Below are 25170 nucleotides of genomic sequence, written 5' to 3'. Positions count from 1 at the left end.
CTTTTTTGCAGTGTATAGGAGCGGCCCCCATCAAGTTGTTGGAAGTAACTAAGTAACTTTTACTTAAAGTACATTTTAAATGAACTACTTTTTACTTTTACTTGAGTAGATTTTTAGATGGGTACTTTTACTTGTACTTAAGTAAAATTTCATCAAAGTAAAGGTACTTCTACTTGAGTACAATATTTCAGTACTTTTTACACCTCTGGTCTTATGCTTAAATAAAATAAAACTACCCCAGTTTTCTCTTCAGCACAGTAGCCAGGCTGACAGAGAGTCAAAGTGAGTCAAAGTGAAAAGACACATGGCCCTATCAATTTTTTTACATGTCGGCCAATCGTAGTGCCGGTGCTGCCCTTTCGGGGCGCTAGTCAGTTATTTTGCCACGCCCATTCCTTAAAAAATATGAAAATCTTCAGGGGAGTGCTGTTGTTAGGACCTCTAGAATTTTTTTTGTCTGGTCATGATACACCCAGGCTACGAGTTTTGTGAAGATCGGTGAAAGCTAACTGAGGGGCTTTACCTTAGATGGCGCTGTTGAGCCATTTTGCCACGCCCATTTCAAATTACTCCAGAATACAATTACTTTTAGGGGTTTTGAATTTCATGCAAACTTTGGTATGAATTTGAGCATGTCTAGGCCCTGAAAAAGCCCAAAAGGGAAAAACAAATGCTTCGAAATGCAATAGGGCCTCCCACTGTCGGTGCTCGGACCCTAATGAAATGAAGACCACAGCTGCTAGATTATCCTTGAGTATTATAAATAAATACACTGTTTCTGATTTGTGTGTATATTTTGGAATTGGACAGATGGTGGAGGATGGTGACGGACAAAATAAATAAATAACAGAAAAAAATGTTTATTACAAATTATAGCAATGTTGATGACAGTGATGTTACTATGTATTATTGCTAATAAAAATATTAATGGCTTATAATTCATAAAAATATACAAATAATATCACAATCGAGACAAAACCAATCGATCACCATTTACTCAATTAATTAATTGAATTTGTCTGCAACCATATATTGTATATAAAAGAGGCTGCAACACTGTTTACAACTGAGACTCCAAAATTGATAATAAGGGAATTTTCATTTTTGGGAGAACTATCCCGTTAAATACAGCACACATAACATACAGTGCGCCCTGTGCAGACCCGGAACTTTTATTTTACTTGGTATTGCTGCCGCCCGAACACTTGCGCGTGACGCACCGCGCTGTCTGAATCAGGAAGTTGAGAATGTTTAGAATGCTGCGTCTCCTCTCATTAAGTTATTTTTATTTATTTACATTGTCTCCGGCCACGAGCACCTGAACGTGTGGGCTGTGTTCTCTGTCCGGGGCGAGGTACCGTCGTGTGGCTCCGTTACCGTCACGGTTCTCCGGGTTCTTCTTCTCCGACTGGACCTTTGCTACCACAACTCCACTGCTAGCATTGACAGCTAGCCCGCTAGCTGCCCCGATTCACTTCGCATCGGCCGCTTGGGTAATAACAGTGACTGTCAAGTATTTGTACTCGTTCACTACAACACACACGTTACCCTCCATTCACCGAGTTGTCATCTATTAAAACCTGCTGGATTTACAGTGACACGGAGGTGTGTTAGTCCACCTATCAACCACTTAGCTAAACGTACAAGGAGCTCAATATGACAGGAGAACAGTAGCTATGTGCTTAGGTAAAAATACACTGAGCTTTTCTTCACTTACGCTATCTAATCTTATTTAACCCTACGAGTTTACATGTGTTTTTAAAATATCATTATTGTTATCTATAAGATGACCATCACAGTGTTTATTTTTGACCACAAACAACAAACACTTACATTAGTGTCCAAACGTTTTATACTGGTTGTTATTTATTGGGAACATTTACCTTTTTATATATGTACACATCAGACACGTTTGTAAACTCAGACTGGGCAAGTAATGACATAATTTGATCCTTCATGAACACGAGTGATAATCGAGATTATTTTTAATACAAGGTGTGAACACAAGCACTTAGAGCTGTCCACCTGTGATCAGACATCTCAGGACAGATGTTATAGAATGTATGAACTGGGCCTAAATACCCCCCACCCCAATCCAAATAGTGTCTATGCTGATTCGGATATCCCGACTCAGGAGTATCTGTGTGCACCAGCTGCACGTTAATCACAGTACTCTTATTTTCTGTAAATTAAAATCTCGATGCCTTCTTTGTTTTGTTTAAATCACAGGACTGTATTTTACTTCATGTAGTTCGGGGCTAGGGATCGCTGTGACATTAAAAGTGAAGTCAGATGCTGAACGAATGCAACTGTAATTTGAAACGCTTAATGCCAGAATCTGGACAGATAGTCTTCCAGTATATCAGAGCTGTGCGTCCCGGGAATAGATGCCTTCTGTGTTCCCAGCTTTGGATGCAGATCCACTGTACTCAGTGTGACCCATCAGTTAGTATCTCAGGATTTGTCTTGCCTCAGTATGTGATGTACTTGTCTTCACCCTGCAGGGCACACGGCATGTGAACCACACTGTCTCCGGAGCAGAGGACATCCAGACTCAAGTTACACTAATGCTGATGATTAGGTAAAAATGGTGATAAGGCTTAAGTTGCTATGACCTGAAAGAAACCTGGAGGTGTTTCAGCTTTAATGTCTTCATAAGCTTTTCTCTTTTGTGTCTGATACAGCCCCAGGATGGCTTCAGGAATGCAAGAGAAACAGTTCACACCCTCTTTGCTTAATTTTTTCGTTTATAACCCTACATTTGGACCACGAGAAGGAGAGGTGAGCTTGACTTCTAGAGGAAGAGTTGTCGTGCAAATTTTTTACACCTGAATCATTTGACTTTAAACTCTGTAGTTGTTAAGATTTTTTTTTTTATAGCGTAACTAAATTCCTAATCCAAAGTTTCTATATTTAGGAGGAGAAGAAGATTTTGTTTTACCACCCCAGTGATGTTGAGAAGAATGAGAAGATCCGAAATGTGGGTCTTTGTGAAGCCATTGTACAGTTCACCAGGTACAGATCTCAGTACTCTGCTCAAAAGCTTGGGTGTGTTTGTTTAGCTTTTTGTCATCTTTGTAACATTTGTCTTGGGCTTAGAAATGGTCTTAATATTGATTGCATGGCTAAGTTTGACAAACTGCATGAAAGGAGTGTGAGATCTTCTGTTTGGGTGTGTCTCCTTGCTCCTCACAGTCACGTCTTTTTGTCCTCCAGAACCTTCTGTCCGACAAAACCAGCTAAATCCCTGCACACACAGAAGAACCGGCAGTTTTTCTTCGAGCCCGAGGACAGTTTCTGGATGGTCATGGTATCTTAAAGGCCCATATGCACCGTTAATCAGCATATACAGATTATCTGGTTGATTTGGATTGGAATGTAATTTAGCTTTTACGTCTCTAATCCTTTTGTAATCTGAAACTTTTGTACGTATACATCTCAACAGCGTTTCTGTAGAAGCCACTAGTCTGTATGATATCAACAGTATTTTAAGAAACAGTTGGAAAGGGATCATTCACAGATGTTCATGGGATGCGTAGTTCATTCCATCTTAAAAGAATTGTGTACATAGTCCTGTGTACCTTTTACATTTTTCAGTTTTCCAATAATTTATTTTGTCTATTCTTCAGGTGGTTCGAAACCCCATGATCGAGAAACCAAACAAAGATGGTAAACCTCCCACAATAGAATATCAGGAAGAGGAAATACTTGTGAGTACTGAGAGAGACGGTCTTCATTTTAATTTCTTAAAAACATTTTATTTACCATTCCCTCTTGTCTTTGTAGGATACTGTTTATGGTGCAGTTGTAAGAGAATGCTACAGCATGTACAAGGTTGGTTCCAGTATGTTTTAGATGATATTAACTCTAATTCCTTTAGCAGCTTATTTCTTAAACATCTATAAAGTGTATAATTCTATCCTCTTCAAAAAACAATGTGGTGACATGCCTACCTCAAAATACGTATTTAAGGCTTTAATAATGCACAAAGAATCCATCTGGTAATACTGATTACTCTCCTCGTGCTGTAGCTCTTCAACGGTACGTTTGTCAGAGCGATGGAAGCCGGTGGAGTGGAGCTGCTCATACAGAAGCTGGAAAAGTTCTTCTACAGGGTGAATATCTCCCTGCTTCTTACTAATGGATTTGATATTGCACACAGTTTTTTATAAAAAGTCGATCAAACCACAAGTAAACACTTTGAGCTGCTTTCCGACATGCACTTAGCTGTCACTCTTGGAAAAAGTGGTGAAATCAGGCATGACTCCAGACGGTCATGCCTGATTTCCTCGTAAATATCCGCCTGCATTAGCGGTCTTCGCCTCAACCTTCTGTCACCTCTATGGAAAGCTGCAGCTCCAGGCAAAACACCAAGTATACATAATTCATTTGTGATTAGGGAATACCCTTCTTAAGTTAACACAGGCTTCCCTCGCCACCATGTAACTCAACTCCAGTGAGAAAGAGAGAGGCTGCGGGGTGCGTATCAGAGGTTGAATGTCACTGCCGCTACTGCTCGTGCGGGGCGTCAATCATTTTGAGTTTCCCGTTCCGCTTTCTTTATTGCACTGTAAGGAGGCACTTGTAGACAGGTAAACTAACCCGTTGCTCCTTCCCTTCTCCTGTGTCTTGTCATTTTTGTTGTGTGCGGTCACTCCGGGGTTTCCAGTATCTGCAGACTCTCCACTTGCAGTCGTGCGACCTCCTAGATGTATTCGGAGGCATCAGCTTCTTCCCACTGGATAAGATGACCTACCTGAAGATCCAGTCCTTTGTCAACAGAGTGGAGGAGAGCCTCAGCCTGATCAAATACACAGCCTTCCTGTATAATGATCAGCTTATCTGGTACACACTGAGTGATTGTGCCTTCTCCCTGACATCCACTACCTAGGAATTGATGGCTTCTAGAGTCTTGTATAAATGGAAACATTAGCCTCTGCAAACACATCATGACATGCTGTGTAAACAGAGGTGGATTTGAACACAACCTCTAATCCTCTTTGTGGTTTATGTCCTCCCTGGCACGCCACTTGCCTTTAATTTCACGATCAGCCTCCAGTGTAAGCACGGGGGGATCACATGATTTCTAATGAATTGACTTGAGAACAGCTTGATCATATGATGCAAACTGTCAATAGACGAATTAAGATGAGCTGTTTAATTATTGTCCAAATTGAGTAGCTGCATCGTGTGCTTTCATGCTCGGCTCTGGAGTATTGAACTATAATTACCCCCAGGAGACACACAATTATGATTTTGCACAGTGTGTTGTGAAGGTTATAAGGTTTAAAGGTTTAGATTTTTTGTTTTGTCTGCAGGAGCGGATTGGAACAAGACGATATGCGGATCCTGTACAAGTACCTGACCACCTCCCTGTTCCCCAGACACTCTGAACCAGAGGTGAGGAGATGGGAGAGCCAAATGAACAGAGAAGTGCAGTTTAGAATTTTGTGCGATTTGGACATGTGGTACATTCAACGTTAACAAACTTTGAATAAACAGGCTGGGACTCATCAATATCAATCAAATGTGCTTGAATATGTGTTGCTAATATTACACTCCTCCATAATTGAATGTAGTTTGGTGTGTTGGTCATATTATTTCAGATAATTGGCCAAACATAGATGAACATATATGGAGCTGGTGTTCATAAACTCAAACTTTAACAACACGTTAATAATGAACTTTAAAGGAGTTATAATATGAATGTTCCTGACAGATCGTACAAGACTGTTGACAACAATATGAGGCATTATTATTGCTACCGCAGCAAAGCCACACGTTCTCACTTCATCATTTTGTCCCTCTTATTATTGTCTTCTCTCCTGTCAGTTGGCCGGCAGGGACTCTCCTCTGAGGCCAGAGGTCGCAGGAAATTTATTGCACTACGGAAGGTAAGTTTCGATTTCGGTGTGTACCTTTTTCTTTTGCACAGTAAAGGATCAAAAAGAGAAGAATTGTAATATCAAGTAAAGACAAAGCATTACACTTTGTGTGCACATGAATGTTTGCGTGGGAATGCGTATCTGTTTGCCAGCTTTATGTGGTTTTCCACCAGCAGTGAGTTTTACTTAGTATCAGATAATGAGGAAACTCCCTTTGCTAACACATCGTTGTCAAACAGCAGGAGTGAATGTATCGTCTGTATCTCCTCAGTTTCAGTGTACATATGCAACAAGACAAAGTTTGCTCAGGTATTTACCTTCTTACAAAACCTGTGTCTGTGTGATGACTTTGTTTCTGCTTGAGGTGACTCAAGGGTCAAGGTAAAGTTTGGCTCCTGCAGTCTAAGTCTGACTCCTGCTGAAAGCTCATGGGACAAGAAACACAATTTTACAGCTCTGACTTGATGACACACTAGAATATACAGATTACTGTGTTGAGGCCAGAAGTGTTTGCTGTAATGTCACGCCTCCTTTTTTAAACTAGTATCATGGAAGTCCTAATCTTTGTCAGATCACCTCTACCACAGCCGTTGTCTAAATATTCCCTCTGCTGAACACAAATCTGTTCTCTCCAGGTTTTTGACAGGACCCACCAACCTAAAAGATCCAGAGGCCAAATTCAGATTCCCCAAAATCTTTGTCAGCACACAGGACGGCTATGAGGAGCTGCATCTTATTGTTTATAAGGTAAGGTAGAGTAAATGTGATCTGTTATTTCGTGATAGTCTACAGGAGTAAATATATATAAAAATACAGGGGAAGTTGTTCATTATTTCAGGTGAGACTCGTAATCTGTAATGGGGGGGATTTTGGGATTTGTTTATGAACAGTAGATTTAGGATGATCTATTCCATTGCTCTATTAAATTATATGGATTTTCTTGGATTAGACTGCAGAGTTTTAAAATGATGAAGTACGTCCCATGATGCTTATCATCACGTTAATGTAATTTCTAACCTGAGTGACCTTGACTCCTCATTTAAAACCTGTACTGATCTGCACTTTTCCAGGCGATGAGCGCTGCAGCTTGTTTTATGATCAGTGGTAAGTGTGCACCTACTTCTATGATGAATTTTCCCTTTTCCACGTTTATTTTTTATAATTTTATTCTATTATGTTGCTCTTTTATAATATTTTGACCATTCTGCAGCTCGTATAGAGCTAAAATATGAACCTGTACTCCTCCTGTCCCTCTTCCCAGCTTCTGTGGAGCTGACGAGGGAGTTCTGTGAAGAGTTGGACGGCTTGGTGGGACCTCAGCTCACCTTGCTGGCATCTGATATATGTGAACAGTTCACGGTTAATCGCAGGATATCAGGGTCAGTTGAGAATCCACCACTTTCTGAATTTCTAACTCGCCTCCTTATGTTTTCCCTCTTTCTCTCTCCACATATCAATTGCCTGCAGTCATATCAGTCTCCAAATAATGACGTTAGACCAGAGAATTTTCACATTTAAAGGAATATTTTACATGCATCTTATTTTAACCAACAGTATACAAAATCCTTTATTAAGTGTACTTCATGGACTCCAAATTTCAAATACCATTAAACAAGTAGTTAAAAGTATAAAGAAAATTAAATCCAGCTCTTAATAACGATTAATTCTAGAAAATGGAAACTTCAAATCATTAACTCAAAAACCTTAAAAACTAATCATGATTGGCATTGGGACACCCGCCACGACTGGATCCACCCCGACAGGGCCTTCCACAGCTGAGGGTGCAGAGTGATAATGGTCAAAACACTCATGATCCTGGGGTCCATTACCGACAGTGAAATTAATAATAAAATTTAATCAAAGATAATGGAAAATCCAGGAAGACAAAACAAGAGCAAGAACGAAAACTGTGAATTCAAATTCTTATGTGAAAATGGACAAAGCCAGGTTGAAAACTAAATGGAAACTACTGATAGACCGACAAACAAATGTGTTTTATGTGATTTCTAAGAGGACAACGATAGTTTGAACTCTTACAAGATCCAGTAGTCTGATCTGACAACCTCAGGCTTAGCAGACCTTGTTGAGGGGAGAACACTGTCATTCGCCATCAGTTTGCCGTTGTTCCTTTGTATTAACTCTGTCTGGTTGCCAGTGATAGATGAAACTCTAATACTACTGAATATTGTCTTGGCACATTGTGGGTAACTGAAGCAGTGTAGCTTTAAAGACTGGCACCCCGGGCTGCTCTCCTTTAACCCCAGCTTCAGATACGCCTTGGCCTGTAATCTAAGACTGGACTCTCTTGCCCAGACAATTTGATGGGCTCCTTTTTAATTACTGTAGTGAAGAATCCAGTGAATAAATAATGCCGTCCCTAATTTCTCTGCTGGCACTCAGGTTCGTGTCCTGATTTGACCTGGTGACACTGACAATGAGATGTAGCATAGATATGAATCAGTTATATTGCCTGTTTTAATACATGTCGGGTAACTGTGCCCTTAGCATCCAGAGTGATTACTGTGTTACAGTCTCTGCCCCGGAGAGAACTGAACTCTTAAACCTCACAATAGTGGGATCTCACCATCGTATACAGGGGCCATCGCTCCAGGTTTAGTGTAAAAACACAAGATGGGTCATTCCTCTGGATGTATATTCTTGAGAATGTCAAAAACAACAAGAAATTCAGCAAATAAATTCCTAGATCCAGCTCTTTGTCTGGATCAAACATTTGATGAGTCCTTTCTTGGCCCATGTCCCATCCTTCCAGCAAGTTTTGTGGAAATCTGCTAAGTAGTTTTGGTTTAATCCTGATGACAAACAAACAGAACAAATTCATCACCTCCTTGGCAGACGTAATGAAGTTGTATCCTTTAAACAGATGAATCATCTTTATTCCCTAATGACTGGTCCTTGTTTTGCCTCTTGTTTATATATTGTAATTCATCGTTTTTTTTATTTATTGTGTCTATACAGGCCAGAGAAGGAGCCTCAGTTTAAATTCATCTACTTCAACCACATGAACCTGGCGGAGAAAAGTACCATCCACATGAGGAAGACAGCCAGTGTTTGCCTTACCTCTGTCCACCCTGACCTCATGAAGATCCTGGGAGACATCAACTGTGACTTTGCCAGGTACAGCAGAGAACATCCACTTTGTAAGAGTGCAGCAGTACTTAACTTTATTCCAGAGTTTTTCTTGGGGCTGGCCACACATCATCTCTGTGGTATTCTTGGTTTTCCCTGTAGAAACCAATCGTAGCTATAATTGATTTGTGTTTGTTATGGAAACCTTTCAGTATCAGTGGAAGATACGGCAGCATGACATTAAAACTGTCTTCAGCTCTGTTGTTTGACGTGGTCATGAGACTGTCGTCATGTGAACGTTTTCAGTCGGTTGGATGAAACCGTGGCATCGGCATTAACTCAATACCAGTGTTATTTTGTGTTGATATAGTTGTGTATATGCTGCTCGTCATCTTATCATTGTCAGAGAGGTTAAAACTCACTCACTGTGCTGTTATGTCAATTAAATATAGAATTGTAGGTAATAACATGTGGTTCTGTTGTTTGTTTGTAATTTTTAATATTTTTTAGTTGAGTATTTTTAAATCACATTAAAGCTGCTTTCAAAAATGCACTGGAATCCGCATAAACTACGTCTTTGTGCATGTGTGAATGCAAATGTCCCAGTGAGTGTCATTTCCATATATCATTTTCTTCTTCCTGTTCTAAGTTTTGTCTGCCTCTGTTCCAGGGTTGACGAAGATGAAGAAATCATCGTAAAAGCAATGACGGACTACTGGGTCGTCGGTAAGAAGTCAGACCAGAGAGAACTGTACGTGATACTGAACCAGAAGAACGCCAACCTGATCGAAGTAAACGGTAGGTCTCCTCCACCCGGTGAAGAGTAAATCTGTGTCATTACTGCCACAGTAGACAATCCACCCTGCTGCTTAATCTCCTCTTCACCCTTAAAGCCTTTTCTCTTTTCTCTTCCACAGAGGAGGTTAAGAGGCTTTGTGCGACACAGTTCAATAACATATTCTTCTTGGACTGATGAGGCGGAGCGACTGTTCCAGCCCACTAAAAACTGTCACTGTTGAGGCTTGTCATGACAGCATCAGCGTAATGCAATAATTGCATTGTAAAATACAAAAAATATAAAAAACTTTTTTTAATTTAATCTACAGGAAATTAATGTAATTATGTGTAAAAATCCAGATTTTTACCGTACATGTGCTTTTCTTTAATTTTCTTTGTACATACCTGTGTTTATTTTTGATTTCTTTCCGATTAGAAGTTGTTCATGCATTTTCTTTTTGTAATGAACACATTGTGACAGTTTTTCAAATTAATTTAAAACGCTGACAGCAGTTTACTCCAGACCCTTTAAAGTTTTAAAGATTTCATCATATCGAAAAATATTTTCTTTGACAACAACTGTGCTAACTTTAAATAAATTAAGAGTTAATGTGTAACAAGTGTCTTTTTTGGGTTTAGAAGCTTGACAATGATTAAACTTTTGCACCATCTTCCAAATGACAACATCATCATCACTGACTCCACTATGGTTATGCTTAAACACCTGTTTATCTGTTAATTAATTAATTTGTTTATTGAATTGATTTCCCTAAAGCTTGGTGGTAGAGTTGACTTTAACCGAGAAAGTAATCATTGAATTTTAGCATGGATGTGAACCAAGCGTCTGACTTAGAATTTTTTCTTTAATGCGAGATAAAGCATTTGTTTTATTTCTCAGATTTCCCAGGAAATGGATCTTGATGATAAATATGTGACATGTTAAAGGGACTGATATTTATGAGCGTGTACAATTTGTTTCAGATCCAAATATATATCTAGATCTAGTGGATTTAAATGTGGTTCCATAAGGGGACTCATGTTAACAATGTTTATTTTATAAGAGTTGCAGACACGTGCACCAACTTGGCGATTAACCTGCCTCAGTACTGGAGGTCGTAGATGATTCCAGCTGACTTATTCTGAGCTTTTGATTCAGTTTTATGATAAGCAATCTGTAGTCAAAAAATATAAGAAGGTAGAATCAACCTCGCCATTTCCTAGACCAAATACCTTTTTACATGAATATGAGTATGAGTATTTGGCCAAGACGGCATGAAGTACATTCCTTAATACTGTACTGTCTCCTTAATTAGAAAATATGTAGTATTGCGAAACGCTTGTGTTTGAGCACAGTGTGTGAATACATGAAAGAAATATAATGACATGATTACAAGTAAAAATTCTACATAAAAACTTTCAGAAATAAACAAATGCATGTAGAGATGAAGAAAAGAACATTTTACAATGAAAAAGGCTATTATGTTTACTGTATGTGGTTTGAAATGTACTATATAGATGCAGTTGACTATTATTATTTCTCTACATTTATTTATTCATACATTTATTTATTTCATATTTATCCGTCCATTTGTTGTGGTTTAACTCAGTCTAAAACCTGGTTGGTTATAGCCATGTGATTTTTCATTTGTATATGTATTTAATTGTGTACCCCTACATTTATTTAATTATTTAAAATTTAAAATTATAAAAAACACACTGATGTGTTTTATTTGCACGTCATACTCCAGACCAGTAGGTGACATCAGGTCAAATCCGTGTGAGTAGAGAAAACTAACCCGAAAAGGGAGAAGAAGAAAAAAGAGCCAATCAGAGCTCACTCTGGAGCTCTGACTCTCAGCCAATCAGCGTCCTACCAGATGAATTTCAAATAGTCGCCCGCCATGATTGTTGTGTTTTCAGACTGAGCTGAAGTCCGTCCGTTGTTTTTTCAGGTTTTTGTTTTTACTCTGCGACCAAAGGACGTTTTTTCGTGCGTGAGTTTTTTGACAAAGGATCAGGTGAGACGTGTGTAGGATTCTAAATTGCCTAAATGCCATTTCAGGTCTTTTGTTGCTCACTGAACAGTTACCGTGACTCGTGGCTTCCGCAGTAGTTCAGGGCACGGTTGCTAATTTTGGTGGCTAACAAACACATTCAAATCCCTTTTGGATCAAGTTTTTTTTCGGCTTTAACATTAACAACAGATACGTGTTCAATATGCTGAGAGGCTGAAGGGAAATTGTTCAAGTTAAAGTTAGCTCAACGACGTAGTCTTTACCACTATTTAAGCTCGTTAAACACGTAATGTGTTGCTTTTCTCTAAATACAAATGTGTGTGTGTGTTGGCACTTTTCGCCGATTAGTGTACGACGTCATGTTAATAAAGTTTTGTAAATTTAAGTAAAATTTTGGATTTCAGGAACATCAGCCTGAACTGGTTTGCCCACATTTAAAGGCACAAGCTACATGTACATATGAGACAGGGACAGACAGCATTCTAGTTACATCTGTGACATGCAGTGTCCTCCAATGCATTGTCTTGTGTTCCTCTTTCCGATTTGTCCAGATACCATGGAGTCTCGTTTTTCTCACCTGCGCCAGCGGGACACCAGTGTGTCCATGCTGAGAGTCAAGTTGTCCCGCAGAAGGTCTCAGTCCCAGAAGGAGAATCGAGACCGGGCCGTGAACACACGCAGGCAGCTGGACAAGCTCCCCGAGCTGGACGTCTCCTCCATGGACGCTTCCATCGCGATGGCCAACATGTCAACCATCAGAGAGAAAACTGTGAACACTGCACATCCTGCAAAAAGTAATGTTTCAATATCCTTAAGCTCAGACCTAATAACCTGTTCACACACAAACTGCAATAACCCTATATTTTAGTGATTTACAACAGAACTAGCAGCACGTTGTTGAGAAAATCCAGGTGATCACCAGGCTCCTCTGACCCTTTTTCCAGATGTGGCAGGAGAAGAGAGGTTGAAACAGCTTGAGCGTTGGAAAGAACGCAAGACTCTTGAGAAGGAGAAAGAAATGAGAGTTAAGGAGCGCAAAGGTGTATTTAAGACCGGCCTGTATCATCCTAAAGACGGATTCACTATCGGTTCTCTGCCTGTGGTCCCAGCAGCCCCAAAAAGAGCAAAGGAGGTGAGAAAGGACTTAACTGTAAGCTCGCTGTTGTTGTAAATGTGAATGTAACGTATACTTCTACCCCACCGCTTCAATTTGTTCTTACTGTTTATGATTAAATTGCTTAGAACAATGGAATGGGTCTGTGTAGCTGGGTTGACTTTGATGATGAATAACTTCTGTGATCATCATGTCATATTGGCTTATGTTTCAGATAAAATTGAACGCAGCTCCATCCCAGAGTACCAGAGTCACTCGTTCAATGAAACAACCACAGCAGCAAGTGCAGCAGGTAATGTATCCCAACACCTTTCTGATGTGAACCCTTTCAGTGAATTAAAACTGCTGTGCTCTATCTTGCATCATTTACCTTTTTGCCCTAATCTCCACAGCCTCTGAAGACACAAGGGCCGTATACTGTGGCAAAGAAAGGTAAATTAATTGAATGTCCCCTTTTATTCATAATAATGCAAAACTTCTACTGTAACCGGAGGAAACCGTAAGAATTCAGACTAATTGAAAAATAAACAGATTACCCAAAAGGCTAACCCCACCTCCAGCCCATCCTGCCTTGTCATGGGAACAAAATAATTGTAAATAAAACAAGTAATTTGAATAAGTACACGTATAAAAAAACTAAATGTGCAGCTAAAGGGTAAGGAAAAAAACCTGCCGAGCAGGGGCACCTCATGATGCAAAAGATCAACATTGCGACCTAACATTGATCACTGTCTGTACTGCACACACTTAAGCCACTCATGTACACACAGTGTATAGGGTATATAGGCATATATGTGCACACAGGAACAATCATGTGTGTTTATCTCAACTGCCTCTTCCTTTTTTATGCTTTTACATTATAACCAATCAGAATTGACAACACATAAAACCACACATATGAAAAACGTGTAGAGGATTATCCACTGATCACTGAATCTGATGATTTTATTTCATGCCTGATCTCTTCCTTTAGCTCAACCTGCTGTGGAAAGATCCACCAGGATCCGGGGGGCTCCTGTCAAGCCTGCCCCAGCACTGATTTCGACCAAGACCAAAGTTTGTGCCGGTAACTAATGAGAAAAATCTCATCGCATAACTTGACCTTGAGACTAGCTATCACGTTGGCTTTGCCCGATTGTGTTTCCTTGTTGGCAACTCAGCCAGTATCCCTGTCATGCCATCCTACTGTAGTGGAGCCTACCGTACGAGCGTCGGCGACCAGATCAGCCAACAGGCCTCCTGTTACAACTGTTCCTGTGGTGAAAGACAAACCGAAGGACAAGGCTGCAGGTATAAACTGAGCCCAGGCCAGAGTTCAAGCTGTTTGTTATTCTTTGGCATAGAAAGTGTAATAACGTTGGAAATGTGATCATGAGAGCAAAAATGAATGAAAAGCATCGGTACGGCAACACATACCCTGTTGTGTATATACCCCAATCAGGCAGCTTTTTTTATATTGTAATAATGACAGAATTTATACTGTATGATGAATGATGCCTGCAAATCTAAGTAAGCTGCAAAGATTCCTAGAGAAATGAATTTGAAAACTATGTATTATGTCATATTGTGATTTCACGGATTTCTTGACCAAAACCAGCTTTATTCCTGTTACTTGCAGAGACCTCTTGCAAAATGCGTTTTTTGTAACTTATTTTCTCTGACCTCTAAACCTGTCCAATCATTCTTGAGTTCTGTTGTACACACACAGACGGGTGAAGATAATACCTTCCTAGCGAGGCCATGCTGGTGCACAGGATAAATACAATATTGCTTTAGAAAACCACTTTGAACCCTGTGAAATGTCCCTTTCCACCCTCAGATGTAAGGACCACAAGGAGTAGAGCCTTTGTCAACCATGTGGCGCCCCCTTCTGGCACAGACAAGAATTGCAAAGGTATCGTTTCAAGTTGTCACAGAGCCATGTCGTTTTTTAGACTGATTAGTTTTACTTTTCCCATGTGATTGTGAGCCTTTGTTAGTCATTTATACCCCATATTTTGTTTATGTCTTCCATTAAATCTGCAGCAACTGTCAACAACACCGTCCAGCCTCCTGTCCCAAAGGTGAGCACTTCATTTCTTTCTTAACTTTTTACTAGTAATTAATAAAAGAGTTATTTGAAAATGGTAATTTGCTGTTTCTGTCTTGTGTAGGAGCCTGAGCTTAAGGAGCCAGAAGAAAATCTTCATCCCTCCACATCAGAAGAGGAGGACATGGTGGTGGATCAGGATCCGATTGACTCCGCCCCTGCTGTGGACCCTTTTGAGGTTCCATCTTTATCTTCATTTGCCCCAGAGGGTTTTCTCTTCCGGGCTCCTGTCGGCTTGTCCTCTTTCAAGTTCGAGCCTCTCACTCCTCGCTCAGCAGACGCCTTCCTGACACCAAGGTCTGTCGGTTGCTTTATTATCATAATTTGAAAGTGAGCCTAACCATAGAAGAAGCCTCAAAGACAGATTTTTACGTTTAACGCTCAAGTTTATTCTCTAAATGCCGTGTCCTGAATCTTCTCACCCAGCCCCAGCTTCAATATTCCATCAGTTCCCTCGTTCAACGTTGAACCTGAGCCTGAAACGTGTGGACCCTCTCCCTCTAAGTCCCCTCGCCGCTCCCAACCCCGAGCATCTCCCACAGCGGCTCCTCCAACTACAGACAGCCCTCTGGAATCAGAGCATGATGTACCATACTTCAGGTGCCTTTTTCAAATCTTTCTATTCATACATGTTCAAAATGTACAACCAGTGGTTTGGTTAATTCAATGTTTTTCATGCTTTTTTTTTCTTTTTATAATTCAGATCAGAGATGGTGAGTGAGACAAACCAACTTAGCACTCTGTGTGTCCAGTGGGAGCCTAAAGTGGAAGACGAGTCCATCCCAGAAGAGAGTGAGTGTGACATTGACTCAGTTTATTTTGGTGCTGCACAGAGGCCAGTGTTCCCCGAACTGAACGGCAGCAATTCAGTGTCTTTCTTGCTCTTCTGTGTTTAGTGAGAGACAGCATGCGTACAACAATCGGCCAAGCGCGGCTGTTGATGAAAGAACGTTTCAACCAGTTCAGCGGTCTGGTGGACGACTGCGAGTTGGGCAGAGGGGAGAAGATCACCACCTGCACTGATCTGCAGGGCTTCTGGGACATGGTTTATTACCAGGTGAGGGCCTCATGGGAGAGGATCAACACATTGTTTCAGTCACCAAATATGCAAAGAGAGGGAAAACCATATACATATATTTATTGTACTTTTCAGGTGGAGGACGTCCACAAGAAGTTTGACGCGCTCAAAGAAGCAGAGGGCAGAGACTGGAAGGAGGAGCACAAGCCCCCCCCACGACAGAGGAAAGTAGTGAAGGCGAGTACAACTAAATAAAGTTAATTTTGGCATCTGACTTAATTAATTAATTTAACTCACAATAATGTCATTTTCATCATATTTGCCTGTAATCTTCACCAGAAGCTCTTATCAAAGTGGCAAAAGAAATGCAGTGATGTGAAACTCATGTACATCTTGTTTATTGTTTTGTTTTGTTACAGAAACCCGCAGCTGCACCTGCCAAGCCAACAGGAACCAAAGTGGCAGCCAAGTCTCGTCTGGCTGCCGTGAAAGCCGCCATGAAAGCGCGACAGCAGGCGGCCGAGGCAGAGAAAGCTGCGAATGACGCTGGTCAAAGTGAGGCTGAACCCAGCCTGACCTCTGAGGAGCCACAACCCCAGGCAGAGCCCCAAGTGCCAGACACCGTGGTCTTTGATGGAGGCTTCTTCCAGGTGAGGAGCCCAGCCAAAACCCCAGGTGAGGAGATGTGTATATGTGCCACGGGCCTTTCTTTTCATGCGGCCTACTTCCTGACTGTGAGATTTGGAGCCATGTTGTTTAAGAATTTTTGTCTCTGTAGATTCAGTGAGGAAATCCAGCCGACTGAGTGCTGCTGTGCCGCCTCAGGCCTCTCCTTGTTCCAACTATCTCACACCCAGAAGAGTCACCCGCCGATCCCTTGCGTTGGCAGCGACCCCTGTTCAGGCCGTCGTCTCTCCTGCTCAGTGCTTCCTCACTCCCGCCACGCTGCGTCTTACCCTCAATCAAACACCAAAGTCTCGGTGCAGCACTCCTCGGACATCCCAGAAGAGACCGGACACTATAGATGTCTCTCTGTGTCTCTCACCTGCAAAGGTCGTGCTTTCAGACGACGCCCAGCCCGAGGGGAGCTCCTCACAACAGACTGAGACGGTCTCTACACAGGAAACACCTGCCTCTGTTCCTGAAGCGAGCACAGTCATACCTGTACATTCACTTCCAACCATAACTGTGGTGGATGAGCAAGAAGAACCAGCTGAAGCTGTTGATGTTGTCCTCGCTGCCTCTCCATGCAAATCCCCTTCTCCTGTCTCCCAGTCCCCTGAGCCCTCATCATCTCTGAGCTTCACGCTATCCCCCTGTGTGAGTCCCTGCCCGCCACCCATCTCCTCCCCTCCTGCTGTGCAGGGCCACATGGACACACAAGACTCAGTGTGCTGCACACCAGACACCTCAGTTGTTGAGGTAAACAATTATTCTGGCTTCTCTACAATTCTCTTTGTTTTGAAATAATCTCAGCTTCATCATTTCTCATTCAAACTAAATATATGATCGACATTGAGAAGTATTCTCTTTTGATACAATAAGCAAACAATTGTCTTGTAACTTTAGGAAATTCCTGGGTTGGACTTTGAGCGGTACCTTCAGCCATCGCTGAGAGGAAGCCTGTCACCAAGGGAGACAGTTGCCCTAGAGACACTGTCACCCATGGCAGTGGATGTTGAGATGGAGAGTCCCAGAGGTCAATCTGATGATCTGCTGTCTCAACATGAACCAGGTATGATTGATGCCCACAGGTACTGTGCATGCACACACTCTGGCTACACCTGGGTTTTGTTGTTCTTGTGGATTTTTAGGCTGCAGTAGTAGGAAGTTGAGGCTCATTTATGACACCTTTCCATCCAAAAAGTGATGTGTCCTAAGATGATGTAAGCATCACGTTCCACATGCTTCCATGTGTCCTTAACGCTGGTATGGTTGTTAAAGAAAAGTCTAAAGCCTCAGATAACACATCTACATGCTGCAACTTTAAATGAAATGTGATTTCACTGAGCTTTATTATGGTGTAGATTGATTTTCATACTTTTTTTTTACTGTCACTCACTGTTCATTTTCTCACTGTTACCACAGCTGCAGCGGTGCCTTCTGTGTTTACTCTTCAGTCACCACAGGTTAAAGTTTTTTCTGTTTTCAAGTACCTAAATACTTTGATTAACTAGACTCTTAACTGATTTTCTAATAACAGCCTTTTCATTGCTGAATAGTATTTCTGAACTTTCTTTGTTTTTGTTTGTTTTAGGTCCAGAGTCGGACAGCTGAGTCTGACCTGCTTCTTTTCACCCCGGACTTGAAAGACCGGATACGCCAGTCTGTTTGTCCGAGTGACCTCATGGTCTTCACACCTCCCTCTAATGTGTAGCAGAGATTTATTTTTATATTTTAAAGTTTTTTACAAATATCAACTACTTTTGCTACACCCCTTTGGAGAAGAAAAAAAGATCTATCTGATTATAACATTTTTATTTGATTGGAAAATAGTGTCGTAAAAGGTGGTTTGATTAAAGTTTGAGTTAAAACAAGAAAATGGCCGGTTCTCTTTATTTACATCCAAGCACAAATTAGAAATACTCATAGCTTTTACTACAGTAATTGAAGGCTCTATAGATTTGGATTGGTTGTAGCCTCTTAATGCTCATTCTGCCTGTAGCCCAACACAAAATCTCACACTTTATAAGTCTGTGCAACAAAAATGCAGTGAAGGAGATTTTTTTGGGACCTAGTTGGAGATGATCCACATCCAGGAAGCAGAGATTAAAGTGGATTTAAAGGTGAAAGATGCCCTCTGGTGGCTGAACTCATGCTGCATTGTGAATTTTTCAATGATAATGTGGATTCAAAATGTAATATTAATCCCAGCATAGCCGTTTAGATTTGAGTCGATTTGAGTTATTTATATTTTAAAATCATAAAATGTTTAATGCACACAGTGAAGACATCTTATATTTTCACATGGTTCATGAAGATTGAAGATTCATCTTTTGACAACCACTGTAATGATGAATATAAACCAATGTTTTCAAGCCTTTGACTTACCCAACAAAAACAAATCTAGACTACCCGTCTCATTGGGCCTTAGCTATAGAGTCTCGCTTCCTCCATGAGTTTAGTCACCAACTGGTAATTGTCAAATGCAGGGAAGAAAAAGTGTTGGAAGAACTGATGAATCGTCTGGTCGGTGGTCTCCATCTCCTCTTCTATGGGAACTAGAAAAGACATGACCACATTAGCTAGTATGTAGTCAGTCGATCCATAGATTTGAGGATTCTGATTATCTTACCAACACTAACTATCTTTAATGGAAATATAAATGTTTCAAACATCAAATAGAAACCAATAAAACAAACCTGTAGACTGAGGTTCTTCACAGACTTTGGTCTCGACATCCTGTGGACTCTCAATGACGTCCTGAGCAGGAGATGATTTTTCTGCTTCGTTGGAATGTTCTTTCTGTTGTAAGATGTAAATAAAAGGAAAAGCTATTAAAGATTTACCCTAACAAAATAACCGAGTTTATAGCATTTCGTTAACACCAACCTCAGAGGTGTAACTATATTGATATCAAAATAAAAGTAGGCATTTTTCAAGAAGTTCTGCGACCTGGACAGAAAGTGTGTATTGTGTACAACTACACTCTTTCAATAGACTGGGCAGGGGGGAGTCTTGTGGAAGAACCTAACCGAGTGTGCAGGGCTGCTTGTAGGTACGATTTTCTCGGTGTCTTCCGCCTCAGAATGATCACTGGCCTCTTCATCTGAAATGGACGGAGTGCTGCCCTCTGGGGTGTTTTCAGAAAACCACAGACACCTGACATCAGCGATGCCCAGAAGTACTTCAAAAAACTCCAGGAATGTGATCTGGAGCCGGAAAAGAGTGCGAAACAACAATGGGCATAAAGAGGGGTGGAAGGAGGTGGATGACTGGTAATCCAATGAGTGAACGTGTAAATGCAAGAGATCGAACCTCCAGATTCAGGTAGGATGACAGGTAGCTGGGATTTTGGCTCTCTGCCATGATGAAATCCAGTAACCTCACTGTGGTCAGGTGAATTCCCAACAGACCAAGATCCTGGCGGGGGTTACAATGAACTAATCAACACAGTGTCGTAAACACGGTCGTAGCCATGCATTTCGTGTCTTTGACATGTTTGTTATATGTGGATGTGATATGGTGGTTCCTGGTAAAGGAGACATCTGTAGCTGAAAAGTAAATAACGGAAATGTTCATGTGTGAGTGTTGCACCTTGAACATCCACAGCAGGTGTCTGCAGGTCATGGTCTTGTCCACTCTGGGTCGTGCTTGGACCCTGCAGTGAGCCTGATAGACCTCCCAGCACCTACTTGTGTAGCTCAGAGCCGCAGCTGAAAGGTTTGGTCGTCCAAACAGCAAGCCTGGATGGAAAAAAAAGCAGCAGGTATTAAGCATCACTGCATAATATGGAGCTGGGAAACCATGTTGGCTGTGAAACCGTCAGTTTCTGTCGGCGTATGGTCTCAGACAAAACGATGAAACAGCAACAGACAAGAACTAAAACATCAGCAGTAGAAACATTTGCCACCTTTAACATTCTTGGCATTGGGAAGGATGTCGTCCGTCATCAGCTTGGAGAAGCAGGAAGCCAGAAGGTATCTTTGTGACCTAGAAAAGAAAAAAAGCAAGTGATGCTTCAAATTCAAAGTCACACTCAGAGGACAAAAGAGTTTATAATCCGGTCTCAGTTTTAAATCCTCTGAGGGACAGTTATTCCCATATCAGTGAAATCACTGGATGTCATTTTAGCTCTTAATCCTTTAAATAATCACAGCCATTCACCCGATATCAACCAGGTGCAACTGATGGTGCTAGAGTTAACATAAAGGGGATAAAAATCCTCTGGAGAACATGCCTATGTGATCAGGCCATCTAGTGGATGCTGAGTGGTCTGCAGACAAGGACTGGAACAATGCTGCAAGCATAGCTAAACAAATTTCACTTAAATACAATCCGTTACATCAACTGGTGATGATCTGCCTGAAAAGGTTTTATTTCTTACTCCATGTCTTTATTGTAGATGTGGTGGGCCACGATCACTAGACAGCTGAGGAGCCTGGTAAGCGACATGGGGGTATAAGGAGAGTGGATCTGTGTGGCGGAATCCTCTGAGACACAAAGAGAGACAACATTAAGCACCAAAAACCTGTGTCATCATTAAACTATCATTTTTCTCCCCTGTTAACATATGTAAAGTATGTACAGTATGTACGTGAGATATAGAAGCAATTGCGAATGGCATTCCCTCTCACCTATCATTAAATTGTCTATCTCTGTCAGACTGAGGCCATGATGCTGGATGTTACAGTCTTTGAGCAGGCGCCAGAGCTGCAGGCGGCACATCAGGAAGGTCTCGTCTGGGGAGCTGCTCTGACCAAGTCTGCGGTAGAAACTGTAGATGGACCGCAGCTCCGCGTCCTGCCTCAGCACCACAAACTCCACCTGTTACTCACGGAAACACAGGTTAACACCAGAATGTCGGGTAAAGTTATGCTGCATGTTGAGGATTTTACAGCGAAGCACAATCTGACCTGCATGCGTTCAGTTTTGCGCTTTTCCACTGGGATTTTATCCAGAAGACTTTCAATGTTGAGGGCCATTTCTGCTACCAGCACAGAAGGATCAATACCTGTTAGAGGAAGTGCACCTGCAACAAGAAGAAGCCATGGTAAGGTCTTCACTGATCCGTATTTGAGGTTTTGATCATCTCCTTGTTGGGAGACTGGGCATTTATGATGTTGCTAATGTGCTTTAGCTGTTGACCACACAGAGGAGGTCAAGCTCTGTTACCTTTCAACTCGTTTGCAATCATCTGATCGTCCACAAATTCTCCTTCAAAAACATGTCTGTCCTTAGAAGTGAATTTCCCCTGTGGACAAAAGTCACTTTTAGAGTGTCATATAGCCTAATATGTATAATATGTATGAGTCAAATCTCTCTGGGCACAGATGCATATTGACAGTGAGAATGATATTAACCTTCCCGTGTTTTTTATCGTTCCTCATTTCCCCTTCATAGAATGCACCACCAGCGTAGAAAAACGTTCCCAGTCCGTGCCTCTGCCCCTGGACGAAATCCCCAGTGTATCGATTATTCTGGGCATACTGGGATCCATCCGTTCGCCTCAGCATCCAGATGTGTGTTCCTCGTCCTTGCTGCCAGAGAGGAGAGCTCATATAATTCACAACCAAAACCCAGGTAAAGGATAAGAAAGATAAAAGCTACATTTAAGGTTAAAACTGTATATGTTGATTCCACTGTGGGCTTTAATACCTGGATCCCATCCTGCCACATCCCGCTATACTCCTGCCCCAGCTGCAGCCACCTCATCGTGCCCTGTCCGTGCCTCAGGTTGTTCCTCCACTCACCAGAGTAAATGTCACCAGAGGGGTAGCTGTTGAAAAACAGATGTTACCCTTTCAGTTCAAATGTAACTGTCAGGCCACCGGTTGATCACTTACCCTGTACATACCATCTCACTCCAAAACCCTCTCTGCTGTTGTTCACCCAGTCTCCGTTGTACCAAGAGGTCTTACTCTGGTCATAAAACACTTCACCCTAACACAAACACAACCGATTAAAGAAAATGGAAAAAAAAAGAAAATCACTATCATTATAAATGTATGAATCATACCTTTCCGTGCCTCTTGCCCTGATCCCACTGCCCGGTGTATGTCACTTCCGATTTGGAACATTCATAAGTTCCTGTCCCATGTCGCACACCGTCATAGACCTCTCCTTTATAGGAGCCGCCATCTGGCCAAGTGTAGGTACCCTGACCCATGGGCTTGTTGCACACAAATTCCCCCTGTTCGATAAGAAACTTTCATTTACTTTGAGGACATTTTGATAAGAACATATAATATAATATTACTTATTTTACTATCTATCTATGATGTATGTTTATTTATGAATGTTACAGGACACAGACATTTTAAGGAAACAATTAAATTGTGTTATTTAATAAATAAAAATACATTTATAATATGTGATGCAAGATGTGTAATAATAACAGTCATGGTAATATATCCTTATTGCTCTATACCTCATATTTCAATCCTCCTGCCCATGTGAAGACACCAGGTCCATCCATGAGTCCATTGGCAAACATGCCCTTCATAAAACAGAGCAGTGACTTTAGGATATCACATTTATTTATGACATTTAATTCAGATTCACATTTTTATTTTTAAATGTATTTGAAGCCAAAATGTACGCGTGACAACTAACTGCATTTAATGAAATATATCTGAAATAAGCACTTTCAACATTAATGGTTGCTGAAAACGTTCACTGTGTTAGAAAATTGAAATGTAATGTTCTAAGTGTTCCATTAAGCATTAAAAAAGTATTGTATTGTAAAACCGTAAATATAGTCTCTTCCATATGTTTCCACAATGTGTGTTGTTATGTGTTATTGCACCTTGTACATGTGGCCTCCTTCAAAACAAGCGACTCCGTTGCCATGACACTGTCCTTCACTGGTTTCCCCTTCATGTCTGACAAACGAAACACAACAAGTTGATTTCTCACAGTTAAACTCGTCTTCATCATGTTTCTGATCGAACACGTGTTTACCTCTGCAGAACGAGGTTAAACAATGTGGATGGGAGCTGGTACATGGCGTCTTTCCGTGGCTCGGTTGCACTTTTCCTCTTCTTCCTCCTCCGCTGTCTGCCAGCAAGCGCAAACTCAAACCGTGGCAGCGGCAGCTTGTACAGGCACTTCCGGTGTCAAAAGAAGCTGCCACTGAGATGTAAAGGCAACTGCCTGTGATGTCACACTGTTTAAAGGCTGCTGGCCTTTATGTCAATCTGTTTGGAGGCAGAGTAACTACAGCTGTTTGTGAATTATTTAGAGAGATATATATATACTGGTTTATGAAAGTTTGTTAGATAGTTATTTTTGCTCTGGGGGGGTTAGACTCAAAATGAATCAAGAAAAGCTCCATATCTATCAGATTCATGATCCTGGTGTCTATAAATTGTTGTTTTATGTCCAATGCACCAACCACCGAGGCAATTTCCTGTATGTGTAAATATACTTGGCAGTTAAAGGAATTCTGATTCTGAGAACTCAAAGACTGTATTCCCAGTACCAGTTACAGTGACTGAAATATAAACTGGAGATATGTACGTTTTTATCCTTGCCTTGAATTCCACATAAGATGGTGAATAACTAACAGCAATGGTGCACAGAGATGCCACTGCTCAACCAAGGCCGTAGTCATGGAGTGAACATTGGGGAGGGTGTTATTAACACACAAGATTAATTGTTATGTATTTTGTTATTTAAAACCATGGTTAATACTGTATTGGAGGTCTTAAGTGTGCTTGGTAATACAAACATGTTTATATGTATTTTAAAATACAATTACATAAGTATATCAAATTATATAAAGTATACATAAATATATTCAAATTAGCCTGCAAACATTAGACTTAAGACATAAGACAGCAAACACATTGGGGCCCACAATGTTCAATATTTTATTTTATTATGTTTTTATAATTATGTTATGTTTTTAAAGCAATTACAGATACAATTACCTTGAGCTTGATTTCATGATTTGAGCTTGTTGTCGCTCCGTTTTCCTCCGTTACTGTATCTCCATCTCCATGGCAACGGCGAGGACGCCCACAACTACGGCAGCGTCCCTCATCCACAAAGGGTCGCAAGATATACATATTTGTCGTTTTTATATTCAAAGAAAGCAATATACAATGTATCCACTCATGAAATACATTACAGTCCAGGGCTACTTGTCATTGTTACAACCGGCTCGTAGGCCGATGCTCTCTCAAATCTGTTTAACATCTTGAATGTATTTAAGAAAATGCCAATAATTATAATGTGATGTGGTTGTTGGGGATCAGTAGTGATATATATATGTTGATAGAAGATGATGGTCTAATAACATTGCACTAACATATAGAACTTTGTGGTTTGGATTTTTTGAAGCTTACATGATTACTTACTTACATGATTTTTGCTGTTCTGGGTTGTACCCTCATGGTTGAATGAACTTAATGTCAGTCGCTTTAGATCAAGGCTTCGGCTATATGATATGTAATCATATTTATGCATACAATGAAAAAGTGTAAAAGAGTACATTTGCATAATTTAACAAAACGAGGCAA

At 40.9% G+C, this 25170-nt stretch overlaps 3 protein-coding genes across 3 annotated transcripts; 2 read left to right on the top strand and 1 right to left on the bottom strand.

Annotated features, from left to right (window-relative positions):
* The first annotated feature begins 1225 nt into the window (after window positions 1-1225).
* On the top strand, window positions 1226-10427 carry ccz1 (CCZ1 homolog, vacuolar protein trafficking and biogenesis associated). The gene is made up of 17 exons (XM_061094694.1): window positions 1226-1493; window positions 2505-2581; window positions 2685-2781; window positions 2918-3015; window positions 3217-3310; window positions 3630-3710; window positions 3787-3834; window positions 4032-4115; window positions 4670-4845; window positions 5319-5400; window positions 5833-5894; window positions 6521-6632; window positions 6956-6989; window positions 7147-7264; window positions 8862-9020; window positions 9643-9770; window positions 9890-10427. Exons 2-17 carry the CDS (start codon window positions 2568-2570, stop codon window positions 9943-9945), a joined length of 1443 nt encoding a protein of 480 aa, XP_060950677.1. The 5' UTR covers window positions 1226-1493; window positions 2505-2567; the 3' UTR covers window positions 9946-10427.
* Window positions 10428-11665: 1238 nt separating this feature from the next.
* Window positions 11666-18452, top strand: dlgap5 (discs, large (Drosophila) homolog-associated protein 5). The gene is made up of 19 exons (XM_061095239.1): window positions 11666-11767; window positions 12316-12558; window positions 12709-12896; window positions 13093-13161; window positions 13271-13310; window positions 13852-13944; window positions 14070-14168; window positions 14698-14772; window positions 14904-14941; window positions 15032-15264; window positions 15394-15567; window positions 15671-15759; window positions 15864-16024; window positions 16121-16222; window positions 16405-16660; window positions 16764-17407; window positions 17555-17720; window positions 18074-18114; window positions 18243-18452. The coding sequence occupies exons 2-19, from the start codon at window positions 12321-12323 to the stop codon at window positions 18360-18362; spliced, it is 2826 nt and encodes a 941-aa protein (XP_060951222.1). The 5' UTR covers window positions 11666-11767; window positions 12316-12320; the 3' UTR covers window positions 18363-18452.
* Window positions 18453-19075: 623 nt separating this feature from the next.
* Window positions 19076-25044, bottom strand: rsph10b (radial spoke head 10 homolog B). The gene is given in 18 exon segments (XM_061095461.1): window positions 19076-19197; window positions 19348-19450; window positions 19681-19857; window positions 19964-20068; window positions 20243-20391; window positions 20559-20638; window positions 21033-21138; window positions 21283-21472; window positions 21562-21659; window positions 21794-21899; window positions 22009-22185; window positions 22304-22424; window positions 22503-22588; window positions 22665-22838; window positions 23076-23144; window positions 23454-23529; window positions 23609-23754; window positions 25039-25044. Coding segments are annotated over 18 exon segments (2091 nt in total).
* Window positions 25045-25170: the final 126 nt, after the last annotated feature.

The sequence above is a fragment of the Limanda limanda genome, chromosome 21, assembly GCF_963576545.1.
Source record: "Limanda limanda chromosome 21, fLimLim1.1, whole genome shotgun sequence".
NCBI classification, from domain to species: Eukaryota; Metazoa; Chordata; class Actinopteri; order Pleuronectiformes; family Pleuronectidae; genus Limanda; species Limanda limanda.
This window is presented reverse-complemented; position numbering and strand designations above follow the sequence as displayed.